Raw genomic sequence first — 16299 nt, 5'->3', positions numbered from 1 at the left:
GTTATTAAAACCTTCACCGCCGGAGGGGACCTGGCAGAGAGGGAAGCTATAGTGCCAGGAAAACAAGTTTGATCTGTGGCACTATAGTTTTCTTATAATGGCGTGTAATGATGCACCAATGATTTTATGGTGACCCGTTTTTTATTATATTTGGTAGAGCCTTCTAAGGGCCAGGACAGTGGTTGGACCCATGGATCTAGGTCTGTTAGTCTTTTGAGAATTCTAGACTGAAAGACCCGAAAGAAATAGCGGAGTTTTACTGCAGGATTAAAAAAATGTTCATTAAGATAAAGTGGTCTAGGTGCCTCTAGTGTCTCTTTAAAAGTTAAAGGATCACTATAGGGTCAGGAACACAAACATGTATTCCTGACCCTATAGTGTTAACAGCACCATCTAACCCCCCGTGGCCACCTCATGCCTCCATAAATATAGTAAAACTCTTACTGTATTCAAGCCTGAAGCTGTAAATCTGCATGCTGTTAGACTCAGAAAAACAAGCAGTCTGCTAACACGTGGTAGCCTGATCCAATCGCAGTGCTTCCCCATAGGATTGGCTGAGACTGACAAAGAGGCAGATCAGAGGCAGAGCCAGCATGATTCAAACACAGCCCTGGACAATCGGCATCTCCTCATAGAGATGAATTGAATCCATGGATATCTGAGGAAAGTTCAGTGTCTGCATGTGGAGGGAGGAGATAGTGAATCACAGGATGCTGTGCACAGTGCTGCCCTGTGCTCTGCTGACAGCAGATCTGAGTGGATGGAGGCATATTATTGCCTCCATCAACTCCGAAGTCCCTCTGATTCACTCTGAGTGACTGCCAACTGGAGGTGTTCCTAGCTTTCAATGTAAACACTGTATTTTCTCAGAAAATAGTGTTTACATGAGATACTGCAGGGAGCTATAGTTCTCACCTGAACAACCTCGTTGAGCTGTAGTTGTTCAGGTTACTATAGTGTCCCTTTAATGTTCTTTTAAAAAAAAAAAAAAGATGGGGAGTTTGAGTATTTGTGGGAAATAGATAATTGCATGGGAAGTTCTGGTGCAAGGAGTGGAAAGTATTGAAAGAAGTCACAATCTCTGGGCACAACAAAGAGGGTTGGTGGCAGAGTTGGATAAAAAAAGTAGTTATTGGAGATGCGATATTTAGAACTTGATGTTTAACAGTATGGGGAAGCAGCTAATGAATGAATGAGTATGTGGTAGAAGGTTAGTAAACCTGATGGGTTATTATGATTGTGGATATTAGCATTTTCATTTTTTTTATGTCATGTATGGATATGTTCTGGAACTGTTCTTTAGGTGAAAAAAAGCAAGGTTTAGTTTTATTAGGGGAAAGGATTTTGGGCAGGCTTTTTTTGTGTGACGGTAGTCACCATCACCAGGAGTTTCAGACTAACACTTTATGTAGGACCCTGGACTACTCCTGTGTCTTTCACCCTGTGCCCATCGTAGGGGCAGGGTGTGTGTATTGTTGTTTTATTGTTATATGTTTTGTCTGCTATCATGTCCTGCTGAGGATTGCTACTGACCAGGTGGATTTGGCTAGGGAGCCTGTATAGCGCCCTCTGTTGGTAGCAACAGCACCTGAATAGCAAGGCTGGTTCATATTCAGGTCGATTTGCATATTGCTAATTCTGGAGACTGAGATATTTTGTGCTGGTTGGTGTGACGATGGTGTGACATCTTATTGAATAAAGAGATTCCTGTTTTTTTCAAATATATATATATATATATATATATATATATTATATATTTTTTTTTTGGTTATTTGTATTAAGTGTGTCACAGCAAACTTTATGTAACGAACATATGGGCTAGCCCTAAGTAAAATAAAGCATTATATGTTAGTTCCTTTTGGTACTGGGTGTCCTTTGTGGATTTTTAGTGATCTCCGTGACAGTCTTCGGACCTGTTGGCTGCCAGCATGATCCCTGTAGCCCTAGGATAAATCAAGAGAGCTAGGCCCGAGAGCCGCAGGTTCCTTTGTAAAGGCAATAGCGAACACTGTAAGCAGAGCTGCAGTGGAATAGGCAGAAGGGACTATGCATACCATGAATACTGCAAAAAGACTGAAAGGAATTATTATACTCACCAGAACAAATACAATAAGCTGTAGTTGTTCTGGTGACTATAGTGTCCCTTTAACAGAATAATTGTGCAAAAATCAAATTACAACTTGAGTCTTACAATTATTAATTCTCATGGGAAGTTTAAAATTTCCAGAGAATTTGCCAGAGATTTAGGTCTATTTTGGACAATAATAAACATATAAGCGCTTCAATGGCTAGATATCGGCTTACGGGCAGGGCCCTCTCTACCTTTTTGTATTTGTCTGTGTAAATTGTACGTCCTCCATGTATTGTACAGCCCTGCGGAATCTGTTGGCGCTTTATAAATACCAGTAATAAAAATAAATAAATACATATGGACGACATATGTAAATAAATAAATTTTAAAAAGCATTGTTCTAATTCTTAAAAGTTACTTACTTATAAGACAAATATATCCATTGCCGCAAGGGATGACCATAGGTATTAAGACCAGTCATCTCATATCTAAAAAGACTTGGACAAGTAGCCTTGTGACCTACTAACCTTCTTATTCATTTTGATTTGGAGCACTAGCTGATTTAGGACATCTAACCAAAAAGCGCTTTGAGATTTTTTTTGTTACGTGCACTTATAATTTTGACTATTAAAAAGCAATGTATAATTAAGAAAAAAAAAAGCTGTTTTTGATATGTGTTTGGCCAGTATATATGTAAGAGCAGTTTCTGGAGCATGTCTCAAATCCACATTTGTGAATATGTTTATGAAATAAAAAATAATTTACCAAATATTAGCAATCTCCTCACAACCATATGTGGGTATATGCGCCATTAAACGTTTTACATCTCCAACAAATTGGTGTTTGATTTTCATACATTTTTGTAAGTCCTGTAGGTACTACGCACCATCTATGCAGGACTTTAAGTAGAATTTCTGTGTTTGGGCAGTTTTTAAGATGATTACATTGACTGAGAGAGATTTCAGAAGTTGGAATAAAGGTGAAAGGGTGGAGGGTTCACTCTGTGATTTTAAAGGGACACTCTGGAAACCAATACAACTTTAATGAATTTGATATATTTAGGTCTCATTAATACGCTATATTTTTTGCATGCTCAAATCTTTTCAAATACCGGTAGTCTTTATTGAAAGATTTAACTTTTTTTACAATAAAATGAACAATCAATATGAGATGCTCAAATCTTTATAGTTTTTGCACACAAAAAAATGTAGATGCTGTACCATAAACCTGCCTCTCTAGCCACACACCCTCATGCCAGAAAGACTTCCTTATCAAACGTATAGACATAGTTTCAGCCCCAACTGCACTGAGTTAGCTGTTTTTAATTCAGAGAAACTATAACTATATGCTGTTTGACCTCTCTTGGCTTAATGTTGTTTTTTTTTTATTTTTTATTATTCTCTTTGTAAGAGGTGCTCTTGTTTCTGTGCCTTTTCCAGTTTAAGTATAAATACAATATTTTTCTTAAAATGTATTTATTTATTTATTTTTCTCTCAACTCTTCTTCGCCCCAGAGTAGAAAATGCGTGTGCAAAACTCGTCCAGGCTGCTCAGATGTTGCATGCTGATCCATACTCTGTCCCAGCCCGTGATTATCTGATTGATGGGTCACGAGGGATACTTTCTGGCACCTCTGATCTTCTTTTGACCTTTGATGAAGCCGAGGTAGGTGCAAAGACTGGCTGCATTATACACAGATGCTATGAACTGTCCTTAAGTTTATTCTTGTTAACTCTGTTGCATTCTCTTCCTGTGTAACTTGAGATTGTCACAAAAGAATAGTTATTTATTTTTGTCATTCACTTTTTTTTATTGAGGCTTAAAGGGATCCTATAGTGCCAGGAAAACAAACCCGTTAGGGGCTGAGGGGATTAACCACTTATCTGAATCCAGCACCAATGTCCCTCGGTGCTGAGTCAGGCTCTGCACACGCTCCACTGACGGCAGGGGAGACCTAATGTGCATGGGCGGTAATGGCTGCGCGTGCGCGCATTAGACCTACCCAAAGGAAAGCATTATTCAATGCTTTTCTATGGGAAAAATCTGACGCTGGAGGTCCGTGAGGACGTCCAGCGTCAGATAACCGACCAATGGTCGGTTAGGATTCCGGAAGCCCTCTAGTGGCTGTCTGGTAGACAGCCACTGTGGGCAGAGTTAGAGCTGCCATGTAAACATTGTCTGGGTGCTTACATTGTCCCTTTAAGCATAACCTGTGTAAAGATCAGTGACAGGTGCTGACAATTGTATAAAGCGCTGTGTTAACAGCGTATTGACAAAAGTAAAATACAGATAACATAAGAAGACAGTACAGCATTAGTACTACATAACAACATTACTAAACCGCCACTGATTGAGGGTATTCGCCCCCTTTTTTAAGTTATATATGTTAAAAGTAGAATAGATCTGTGCCGGGGATTTCAATGCCCAGGTAAACTGTAACTAGTGCCCTGCAACGTCCAAAGCTCGTAGGACACAAAACTAAAAAGTAAGAACGAACAGTCTGTATCATAAACAGACTTTTGACTCCACTGTGACCAGCGTAACAACACAACATATTTATCTGCTCCATAATCATTGTCTTAAGCTTAGATAGGCCATAGGTGCAGCATACACCAGCGATAAGCAACCATCGGCACTCCAGATGTTGGACTGCATCTCCCATAACGCTCTTACAGCATCAGGGGAGATGTAGTCCACAACATCAAGAGTGCCGAAGCTTGCCTACCCCTGGCATATTCTGTAACACTTAAGTTTTACATTGTTCATTAATATTTTTTTAAATCACTAAATCAGAAATCACAAATAATATTAAAACCACTGAACTCTTTTGTAAATGCCGATATAATGTTAAGAATTTTATTAAGGTTTAACTCTAGGAAACCTTTCCGGCCCTTTACCCTTACACGAGCAATTCAGAAATTCATTAACAGCTGCTGCAAACTTCTAAACGCTGGTGGGATCTCATGACCAAATTTAGATCAAAATGTCAATGGGGTCTCAACCTGAGAATTTCCCACATGCTTGGTTCATCTTGAATATGCTTTGTGCTCTCTTCTAAGTCGGAGCCAACATATTCAGTGCTATGTTGGTTAATGTGGGGTTTAAGGGATTATTGATCCAAGTAGAGATGCGATTGTCACTTTGTTGTCAAGAAGTAGACATTTGTTTTATTCTTCTTTTAAATTAACTGCAATTACTTAATGGACTATTTTGTCAACTTATATTACTAAGTACCCTCGAGGTACTGGAGTTTGTCCAAATGCCGAGTATAAAACAAACTAGCTATTCCCTTTGGTTTTAGTGAATTAACATTTTGACCTATGACTAAGGTTCTATTTGGTCTAGAGTGCCCTTGTTCCCGTTTGAGTTTATGATTTTGCATCAAAAGTTTACTGCAGCTTTCCTACAAGTAAGAGCCAAGCTGATAATTGGCGTGAAGAGTGTCCTACTTCAATGTGTGATGAGATGATCATAGCTCCGACAAGTTGCATTTCCTACATGAGAATTATATGTTGTACCTTTTGTAAAACATTACATAAATAATACATAAGTAATTTTTTTTCCTCTCTTTTCTTTTTTATGATTATGTAAAGTTTTTAGTCCAATGAGAGTGAGATTTATTTTTCTTTACTGCTTGATGTGTGTTTTGCAATAATAGAAAATGAACTACAATAACATAACATACTTTATTTACCTATCTCTGTTCTTCCCAAGGTGAGGAAAATTATACGCGTGTGCAGAGGAATCCTAGAGTACCTGACCGTGGCAGAGGTTGTGGAGAGCATGGAGGACCTTGTCACATACACAAAGAACCTGGGCCCTGGTATGTGCCTTGTGATGGCTTGGTTATCGGGTCTCATTATTTTTTGCTAGAGGGAAGTGTACTTTCCCATGATTTTTAAGATTACATTTCCTTATCCCCTGTTAGACAAATAAATGTTTTTTATGAGGTGTGAAAAACTAAATGAAATCTAGAAATTCACATCTCACTATGCTGTAACAGGGTGCTCCCTGTCAATCATTATTATAAGCCATGTTATTTGTATCTATCAGTCAGCATAGAGAAACAAGAACAGTGTTCAACGATGCCTGTGTTTGTCCCCATCATTTGCGGGGTTTTTTGGCCTGGCTTTGCCCCCGTTGACTCAATTGTGATGTAATTTGCTTAATATTTAATTCAATTTAAAAATAAAATGTAGCATCACATTGAAAAAGGTAAAGTTACTGGTGATTTTTAGTATTTAACATGTAACTTGAAGAAAAGGGACCGTTTTCCTTTAAATATTCTGAATCTATGATTTCTTTTACTAAGGACTAATTGAATTGGTCCGAAACGCGTAGGGAGTATTTTGTCATATGTCATGGTATGCCCTGGTTCTTGGCATTCCTGTTGGTTTCTAAATGATAAATTATTGTATATTAAAAATCCTGGCCAGGGGGCGTGGCCTGGCAACGCTACAGCCTAGACGCCATTACTAACAGCTCCGCAACAAATCGCTTTTAAAACGCCGAAAACGGCAAAAATAACCTTAAGCCGCCGACCATCAACTCTCACAGCGGGAAAGGGAACCCCTGCGGCATCGACTCATGCCATTCCGGTTCGGATCCGCCTCAGCACCACCCCGCAGGACCCGGCAGAAGCTCCGGTCTGAAAGCCTGAAGGCCGCAAATTACCACGCCGAGCTCCTCGCGGACTGGAGTGAGTATTTGCACCCCTACCAACACGACCCTGACACACCAACCATGGGTCGGAAAACGCAAAAACAGACAGGGGCACCCATCTCAGAGGCGAGAGACATAGGGACGCTCCTTAAATGCTCCAGGCCTAAAACAGCAGAACCCTCACCACCCCCAGCCGTCCCAGATGCCATAGAGCCACAGGAGACTGAAGGGGGGAGCGGGAACGGCAGAAAGTACCCAGACACAGCGACAGCCGTCGCAATCGAGTCCCCAAGCCCAGCACATGCCACTAAAAAGGACATCGCAGACCTTTATGAGAGACTTAAGCTGCTATTTGACACTGACATCGCCCTTGTCAAAACTGAAGTACAAGTGGTCACTGACCGTGTACAAGCCACAGAGGAAGACGCGATCGATATAAAGCAGGGCCTGGCAGCCTTAGGGGACACTGTACAGCAAATGAGAACTCTGCACTCCTCCCTGACACACAGAGTGGACACCCTGGATGACAGGAGTAGGCGCAAGCATATAAAAATCCGCGGAGTCTCCGATGCGGTGACCGCGGAGGAACTGCCACACTTTATTAGGCGGCTGATGGCCTCATCCCTACCCGCCAAACAAGCAAAACAAATCCCACTGGACGGAGTTTACAGGGTCAATAGACCACAACGCGCCCCAACGAGCCAGCCCAGGGACATTATCCTCAAATGCCAAACCTTTACTGACAAACAAAAGCTCATGAAGGCGTTTCAAGACAGGGCCCCCATGGACTTTGAATCACACCAGCTAACATTCTACCAGGATGTCACCAGGGCAACATTGCTCTGGAGAAAGACCATGCAACCCATCACAACTAAGTTGCGAGAAGCTGGCGTGGCCTACCGCTGGTCTGCGTCCCGAACCCTAACGGTCCTCAAGGACGGAAAGGCGCACACAGCGTCTTCCCCAATGGATGCTCCCACTCTTTTCACAGCCCTGGACCTGACGAGAGGAGCCGGAACTCCACCGAGACCAGCAACACAACACCAATGGAACATACCCAATGTGACACCCTTTGTTCCAGCTCGGAATCGTAATCCATCTCAGGATCAGGACTCAGTGACTTAATCTCAGCGTAAATGGCACTACTGCAGTGCACCTCCCCAATGCTGGCCGCGAAAGGAAAAATTCATCTTACAACGAGCCACACTATAGTGGCACCCTACAAAGCGGACTGTAGCAAATGCCTATTCCATGTTCTTCTCTCTTTCTTAAATGATCTAGTTTTGGTTTTAATTTCATGTTTTAACATTCTTGGCGCAAACTGCCAGCTATTCCACTAAAGCCAACACACAAACAGACGAACACGTTCAGTCTTTTCTCAATTTCCCCCCCCCCCCCTCTCCCCATAGGTTAGGGGAATGCACGAACGGCAGAGGCCTCTGCCACTGCCCCTCACCGACTACCTACCTAAAAGGCTCGCGCCTACATACATGCTGCACCACTGACTCGCCCACCCTTACACCCCTCCTAGGTGGCCAGCCGGTACGAACCCCGAAGGCAGCTGACCCCTGGCAGGACACCCCCAGGAACCCACTCATCATACCCAGACAGCCACGGAAGCCCTTAACACATACCCCACACGACAAGACGTTACAATATACCTCTGCCTGACATCAATAGCCTAACCGGGTCACCTCTTGCAAGGTATTAACGTCGACGCTCAAACACTAAACTACCACTCACCAGTTTACTACACTAGTTTCTGACATCATGCTTTACGTTGATCTATACTGTTTGAATAACGTTCCTGTTAATAATACATGACCTATAAAATGAAAAATGAGGCATTTAATACCTGGAAATGTAATTACTGATAATATCTCTGTACCAACCCATTACTGTGGAACACCCCTGCATTTCCCATCTCTTCATTCTGTACCCTTTATATATGCCTTGACAAAATAAAGAATTTAAAAAAAAAAAAAAAAAATCCTGGCCAGATTGCTGTATGAGCAAAAATATTTGGCTAGTTTTTTGTACCGTATTTTTCGCTCCATAAGACGCACTTTTTTTCCCCTCAAAAGTGAGGGGAAATGTCTGTGCGTCTTATGGAGCGAATATGAAGCTTTACTTACCTGTCTTGCAGCGTTGGCCGGCAGCACAGGGCGCACCGCGGTAGTGGAACTTGAATTTCATGTTCCGGTTTCCGGCGGGACTGAAAGGAAGTGCGCACAAGCTGAGTGCGCACTTCCTTTCAGTCCCGCCGGAAACCGGAACATGAAATTCAAGTTCCACTACCGCGGTGCGCCCTGTGCTGCCGGCCAACGCTGCAAGACAGGTAAGTAATTATAGGACAAGGGGAGGGGGACAGTATGGGAGGGGGATAAAGTCTATGGGGAGGGAGGGGGATAAAGTCTATGGGGAGGGAGGGGGATGAAGTCTATGGGGAGGGGGATGAAGTCTATGGGGAGGGGGATGAAGTCTATGGGGAGGGGGGGGGAGATGAAGTCTGTGGGGGGGGGGGGAGATGAAGTCTGTGGGGAGGGGGGGGGAGATGAAGTCTGTGGGGAGGGGGGGGGAGATGAAGTCTGTGGGGAGGGGGGGGGAGATGAAGTCTGTGGGGAGGGGGGGGGAGATGAAGTCTGTGGGGAGGGGGGGGGAGATGAAGTCTGTGGGGAGGGGGGGGGAGATGAAGTCTGTGGGGAGGGGGGGGGAGATGAAGTCTGTGGGGAGGGGGGGGGAGATGAAGTCTGTGGGGAGGGGGGGGGAGATGAAGTCTGTGGGGAGGGGGGGGAGATGAAGTCTGTGGGGAGGGGGGGGGAGATGAAGTCTGTGGGGAGGGGGGGGGAGATGAAGTCTGTGGGGAGGGGGGGGGAGATGAAGTCTGTGGGGAGGGGGGGGGAGATGAAGTCTGTGGGGAGGGGGGGGGGAGATGAAGTCTGTGGGGAGGGGGGGGGAGATGAAGTCTGTGGGGAGGGGGGGGGAGATGAAGTCTGTGGGGAGGGGGGGGAGATGAAGTCTGTGGGGAGGGGGGGGGAGATGAAGTCTGTGGGGAGGGGGGGGGAGATGAAGTCTGTGGGGAGGGGGGGGGAGATGAAGTCTGTGGGGAGGGGGGGGAGATGAAGTCTGTGGGGAGGGGGGGGAGATGAAGTCTGTGGGGAGGGGGGGGGGGAGATGAAGTCTGTGGGGAGGGGGGGGGGAGATGAAGTCTGTGGGGAGGGGGGGGGGGAGATGAAGTCTGTGGGGAGGGGGGGGGGGGAGATGAAGTCTGTGGGGAGGGGGGGGGGGAGATGAAGTCTGTGGGGAGGGGGGGGGGGAGATGAAGTCTGTGGGGAGGGGGGGGGGAGATGAAGTCTGTGGGGAGGGGGGGGGGAGATGAAGTCTGTGGGGAGGGGGGGGGGAGATGAAGTCTGTGGGGAGGGGGGGGGGGAGATGAAGTCTGTGGGGAGGGGGGGGGGAGATGAAGTCTGTGGGGAGGGGGGGGGGGAGATGAAGTCTGTGGGAGGGGGGGGGGGAGATGAAGTCTGTGGGGAGGGGGGAGATGAAGTCTGTGGGGAGGGGGGAGGGGGGGGAGATGAAGTCTGTGGGGAGGGGGGAGGGGGGGGAGATGAAGTCTGTGGGGAGGGGGGAGGGGGGGGGGAGATGAAGTCTGGGGGGAGGGGGGGGAGGGGGGAGGGGGGGGAGATGAAGTCTGTGGGGAGGGGGGAGGGGGGAGGGGGGAGGGGGGGGAGATGAAGTCTGTGGGGAGGGGGGAGGGGGGGGAGGGGGGAGGGGGGGGAGATGAAGTCTGTGGGGAGGGGGGGGGGAGATGAAGTCTGTGGGGAGGGGGGAGGGGGGGGGGAGATGAAGTCTGTGGGGAGGGGGGAGGGGGGGGAGATGAAGTCTGTGGGGAGGGGGGAGGGTGGGGAGGGGGGAGGGGGGGAGATGAAGTCTGTGGGAGAGAGGAGAAAAAAATATTCTGTACAAACTGTCCCATAGTAAGAAACACAGTAAGAAACACTGGGTTTCTTCCTCTAAAAACTAGGTGCGTCTTATGGTGAGGTGCGTCTTATGGAGCGAAAAATACGGTAATTCTTAAATACAATGTGTATGACTATATAAGGACCTAAAATAAAGCAATTTGTGTAGTTCAACATGTATAGATGTAGCTCATGTTATGTCTCAGCTTTGCCAAATTGCCAAACTGTGTTTTAAAAAACAAAAAAAACTGTAAAATGAGGAATAAGCAGGAACTCTGTGTAAATGTATATAAACGGCTAGTATTGCAAGTCTCTTCCTGTCTGTTGTAACTGTGTGCCTTTGTGCTTTTTAGATCTATTTGTCTGGAACCCCCATTTGGATAGGCCACATAGTGGTTGTATATATGTACTCATAGTGGGATACCATTTGTGCCTTACTGCATGTGCTGCCCCCTCCTGTTTGGACTGCACAGCCATGTATGGTGCAGAAATGTTAAGTTGAAAGATGTTGGTCTAAAGCAGTGATGGCTAACCTCTATAATATAAATTGTTTCTAGACTACATTTCCCAGGATGCTCAGCTAGCTTTTAGAGTCTAAAAGCTAGTATGGGAAATGTAGTCCAGAAACCATTTATGGTGTCAAGGTTAGCCATCACTGATCTAAAGGAACCAACTTTCTTGAAACCGTTTTTTTTTTTTTTTTTTTTCCCTACGATGCCTTACAAGGCTGAGATCTATTCCCTCCCCCATGATTTGATGTTAAGGATATGTTGGCCAACCACTGCTAAGGCTAAAAAAGATGTCGTTCATGCTTCAGGATCCCCACTGAAATTTACAGATGAAGAGCCCTTTGCTTCAATTTTTCTACTTTCCACTGCATTAGACCCACCATGTTTACTTCCGCAGGCCTTGTGCATTGCCCAGGTTTTGCCATTACTGGAAAACTGAGCCAGTGTACCTGGCACTGCCATCGTAACCAATACCGCAAACTGTAGTGATTATGATTCTTGGAGTATCCCTTTAATGGTCACTATTGTTTTTTTGTATAACATTACTGAATGAAATAGATCTGTGCCACTGATTTAATGTCTTCATGGTTTTAGTAATAAAATGAAGGGGGTTTTCTTAATGCAGGAATGACCAAGATGGCAAAGATGATTGATGAGCGTCAACAGGAATTAACTCACCAGGAACATCGTGTGATGCTTGTAAACTCCATGAACACTGTAAAGGATCTGCTTCCTGTCCTGATTTCTGGTGAGTAGCTTTGATACCCCTTAAATATACCTTATCTTATTAGTTTGTATTCAGGGCCGGCGCGTCCATAAGGCGGCACAGGCGGCCGCCTTAGGGCGCACCGGCTCCGGGGGCGCAAGATTTCAGTGACCGGCAGGAGGGAAGCTCTCCCTCCTGCCGGCCACCATCTCCGCCCCCAGTGCGGCAGGGCTGCGATCTGGCGCTGCGAGGGAGCTCTAACCTCTCTGCTCTGCTCCCTCGCACGCTGTCTAGTGATGCCGCGGGAGCCGGAATATGACGTCATATTCCGGCTCCCGCGGCATCAGCAGACAGCCCGCGAGGGAGCAGAGCAGAGAGGTTAGAGCTCCCTCGCCGCGCCTGATCGCAGCACTGCCGCACGCCGCCCAGCAGCCCCACTGGACCCCAGGGAATGATCCACACCAGCTCTCCAGGTAGGGAGGCTGGGTGGATATTATTTATTTATTAAAATAATTTGTGAATGTATGTGATGTGTCTGTGTGTGTGAGTGTCTGTGTGTGTGTGAGTGTCTGTGTGTGTGTGAGTGTCTGTGTGTGTGTGAGTGTCTGTGTGTGTGTGAGTGTCTGTGTGTGTGTGAGTGTCTGTGTGTGTGTGAGTGTCTGTGTGTGTGTGAGTGTCTGTGTGTGTGTGAGTGTCTGTGTGTGTGTGAGTGTCTGTGTGTGTGTGAGTGTCTGTGTGTGTGTGTGTCTGTGTGTGAGTGAGTGTCTGTGTGTGAGAGTGTCTGTGTGTGAGAGTGTCTGTGTGTGAGAGTGTCTGTGTGTGAGAGTGTCTGTGTGTGAGAGTGTCTGTGTGTGAGAGTGTCTGTGTGTGAGAGTGTCTGTGTGTGAGAGTGTCTGTGTGTGAGAGTGTCTGTGTGTGAGAGTGTCTGTGTGTGAGAGTGTCTGTGTGTGAGAGTGTCTGTGTGTGAGAGTGTCTGTGTGTGAGAGTGTCTGTGTGTGAGAGTGTCTGTGTGTGAGAGTGTCTGTGTGTGAGAGTGTCTGTGTGTGAGAGTGTCTGTGTGTGAGAGTGTCTGTGTGTGAGAGTGTCTGTGTGTGAGAGTGTCTGTGTGTGAGAGTGTCTGTGTGTGAGAGTGTCTGTGTGTGAGAGTGTCTGTGTGTGAGAGTGTCTGTGTGTGAGAGTGTCTGTGTGTGTGTGTGTCTGTGTGTGAGAGTGTCTGTGAGTGAGTATGTGTCTCTGTGTGAGAGTGTCTGTGAGTGTCTGTGTCTGTGAGTGTCTGTGAGTGTCTGTGTGTGTCTGTGTGTCTGTGAGTGTCTGTGTGTGTCTGTGTGTGTCTGTGTGTGTCTGTGTGTGAGTGTCTGTGTGTGAGTGTCTGTGTGTGTCTGTGTGTGAGTGTCTGTGTGTGTCTGTGTGTGTCTGTGTGTGTCTGTGTCTGTGTGTGTCTGTGTGTGTCTGTGTCTGTGTGTGGGTGTCTGTGTGTGTCTGTGTCTGTGTGTGGGTGTCTGTGTGTGTCTGTGTCTGTGTGTGTGAGAGTGTGTGTGTCTGTGTCTGTGTGTGTGAGAGTGTGTGTGTGTGTGAGAGTGTGTGTGTGTGTGTGAGTCTGTGTGTGTGTGTGAGTCTGTGTGTGTGTGTGAGTCTGTGTGTGTGAGAGTCTGTGTGTGTGTGTGAGTCTGTGTGTGTGTGAGAGTCTGTGTGTGTGTGAGTGTCTGTGTGTGAGAGTGTCTGTGTGTGAGAGTGTCTGTGTGTGAGAGTGTCTGTGTGTGAGAGTGTCTGTGTGTGAGAGTGTCTGTGTGTGAGAGTGTCTGTGTGTGAGAGTGTCTGTGTGTGAGAGTGTCTGTGTGTGAGAGTGTCTGTGTGTGAGAGTGTCTGTGTGTGAGAGTGTCTGTGTGTGAGAGTGTCTGTGTGTGAGAGTGTCTGTGTGTGAGAGTGTCTGTGTGTGAGAGTGTCTGTGTGTGAGAGTGTCTGTGTGTGAGAGTGTCTGTGTGTGAGAGTGTCTGTGTGTGAGAGTGTCTGTGTGTGAGAGTGTCTGTGTGTGAGAGTGTCTGTGTGTGTGTGTGTCTGTGTGTGAGAGTGTCTGTGAGTGAGTATGTGTCTCTGTGTGAGAGTGTCTGTGAGTGTCTGTGTCTGTGAGTGTCTGTGAGTGTCTGTGTGTGTCTGTGTGTCTGTGAGTGTCTGTGTGTGTCTGTGTGTGTCTGTGTGTGTCTGTGTGTGAGTGTCTGTGTGTGAGTGTCTGTGTGTGTCTGTGTGTGAGTGTCTGTGTGTGTCTGTGTGTGTCTGTGTGTGTCTGTGTCTGTGTGTGTCTGTGTGTGTCTGTGTCTGTGTGTGGGTGTCTGTGTGTGTCTGTGTCTGTGTGTGGGTGTCTGTGTGTGTCTGTGTCTGTGTGTGTGAGAGTGTGTGTGTCTGTGTCTGTGTGTGTGAGAGTGTGTGTGTGTGTGAGAGTGTGTGTGTGTGTGTGAGTCTGTGTGTGTGTGTGAGTCTGTGTGTGTGTGTGAGTCTGTGTGTGTGAGAGTCTGTGTGTGTGTGTGAGTCTGTGTGTGTGTGAGAGTCTGTGTGTGTGTGAGTGTCTGTGTGTGTGAGTGTCTGTGTGTGTGAGTGTCTGTGTGTGTGAGTGTCTGTGTGTGTGAGTGTCTGTGTGTGTGAGTGTCTGTGTGTGTGAGTGTCTGTGTGTGTGAGTGTCTGTGTGAGTATGTGTTACTGTGAGTGACTGTGTGTGAGTGTGAGAGTGAGTGTATGTGTGTCCGAGTGTGTGTGTGCGTGAGTGAGTGTGCGTGAGTGTGAGAGTGAGTGTATGTGTGTCCGAGTGTGTGTGTGCGTGAGTGTATGTGTGTCTGTGAGTGATTGTATGAGTGTTGCATGTGAGTGTGTCTGTCAGTGTGTGTGAGTGTCTGTCAAATCAGTGAGAGTATCTTTGTCATTGAGTCTGTGTGTGACTATCAGTGTGTCTGTCAATGAGTGTCAATCAGTGTGTGTGTGTCAGATCAGTGAGTCTCTGTGTTTGTCATTGAGTGTGTGTGACTGTCAGAAGAACACTAAGGGACAGGGAAGGGAGGGGACCAATAATGGATGGGGAGAGGGGCTGGTTAAGAGGCACATAGGTGAAGATGTTATTTTTGAATGGGGGGGGGGGGGGGAGGAAATACATCTTCGCCTATGTACCCAAAAATCCTTGCACCGGCCCTGTTTGTATTACACCTACAACACCATCTAGTAAAGTGCAGAGTTTAAACCAAACCAAGAAGTAACAGAAACGGTTGTTTGCCAGTTAGCGGCTGTAATAAGGTTAATTGATAAAAGCACCCATTTCTATTGAAATCTGCACTTTTTGTAAAAAGTGGAGGGGAAAACTTGACACTTTCTTCACACATAAAGCACTTCAACAAGCTATGTGTGTTGAGTGTCTCTTTTAAACAGGCATGTCAGACTGCTTTGTAATGGAAGACCAAATTTTGTACGTATTTTAATGGGCAGATAAAGTTTTCAAACATGGTACTGCATGTTGGGCGAGTAACACTGTGTTAAAGTTACTGCAGGCTCTGTAAGACTTCTTCCCTCACCTCCTCCTCTCTTCCTCTAAACATTCAATGTATTCCTTTCCTAAATATTTGAGAATGGTGTGTGCTCTTTGTTGCCTTCTGTGTAATGGTTCTGTGTGTTAGTGTATTTTATGTTTGTACTGTTTACTTTTAATAAAAACATTTGATGAAAGAAATAAAAAAAATAAAAAGTTGATGGGAATATAATCTAAGGAGAGCACAGAGACCTAGCTATCCTTACCTGTAGTTTATGGAATTTATCTCCTCTGCTTCTTTTTGTAGCCTAAGAGAGAAGGACTAAATTAAGGATAGCCGCAACAAATATCAAATACTGCCAAGGAATGTAACAGAGTTACATGCCCATGTGCATCTGTAAGATTAAAGGAACTCACACCCTACTTTGTTTCCAAGGTGGTTAATTGTCTTTTTAGACAGAAGTGTTAATAATGCATACCAATATTTATAGAATACTGTAGTCTGGAATTTTGCTAACCAACCTTTATTTCTCTATTTTTTTCTAATGCTTGCTGTTGCTCAGTATATTGTTTCATCCTCCCTTTCTTCTCCCAGCTATGAAGATTTTTGTGACCACCAAGAATTCCCGGAGTCAGGGGGTTGAAGAAGCACTTAAGAATCGTAATTTTACAGTGGAGAAAATGAGTGCTGAGATAAATGAGATTATCCGGGTCTTGCAGCTCACTTCCTGGGATGAAGATGCATGGGCGAGCAAGGTAAGGTATGGGCATTAAGACGATTGGTGAATGGTAGAGCTAGAAGCCCTGACTGAATGAGCAAAAACTTTCTAAAATCTTTATAAAAATTCTCACGTGGACTGTGATGGAATTTCACTGAAATTCTAATG

At 45.7% G+C, this 16299-nt stretch overlaps 1 protein-coding gene across 3 annotated transcripts in view; it reads left to right on the top strand.

Moving 5' to 3' along the window:
• VCL (vinculin) overlaps positions 1-16299 on the top strand; it is an 81287-nt gene that overhangs the window by 32189 nt on the left and 32799 nt on the right. For all 3 annotated transcript variants that reach the window (XM_063434278.1, XM_063434279.1, XM_063434277.1), the window contains 4 exons: positions 3586-3736; positions 5786-5894; positions 11827-11949; positions 16008-16168. In XM_063434278.1, the coding sequence (XP_063290348.1) occupies positions 3586-3736; positions 5786-5894; positions 11827-11949; positions 16008-16168 (544 nt within the window). The remainder of the gene's footprint in view (positions 1-3585; positions 3737-5785; positions 5895-11826; positions 11950-16007; positions 16169-16299) is intronic.

This window comes from Pelobates fuscus, chromosome 10, assembly GCF_036172605.1.
Source record: "Pelobates fuscus isolate aPelFus1 chromosome 10, aPelFus1.pri, whole genome shotgun sequence".
Classification (NCBI taxonomy): Eukaryota; Metazoa; Chordata; class Amphibia; order Anura; family Pelobatidae; genus Pelobates; species Pelobates fuscus.
The sequence above is the reverse complement of the archived record's forward strand: the minus strand, read 5'-3'. Positions and strand labels throughout refer to the sequence as shown.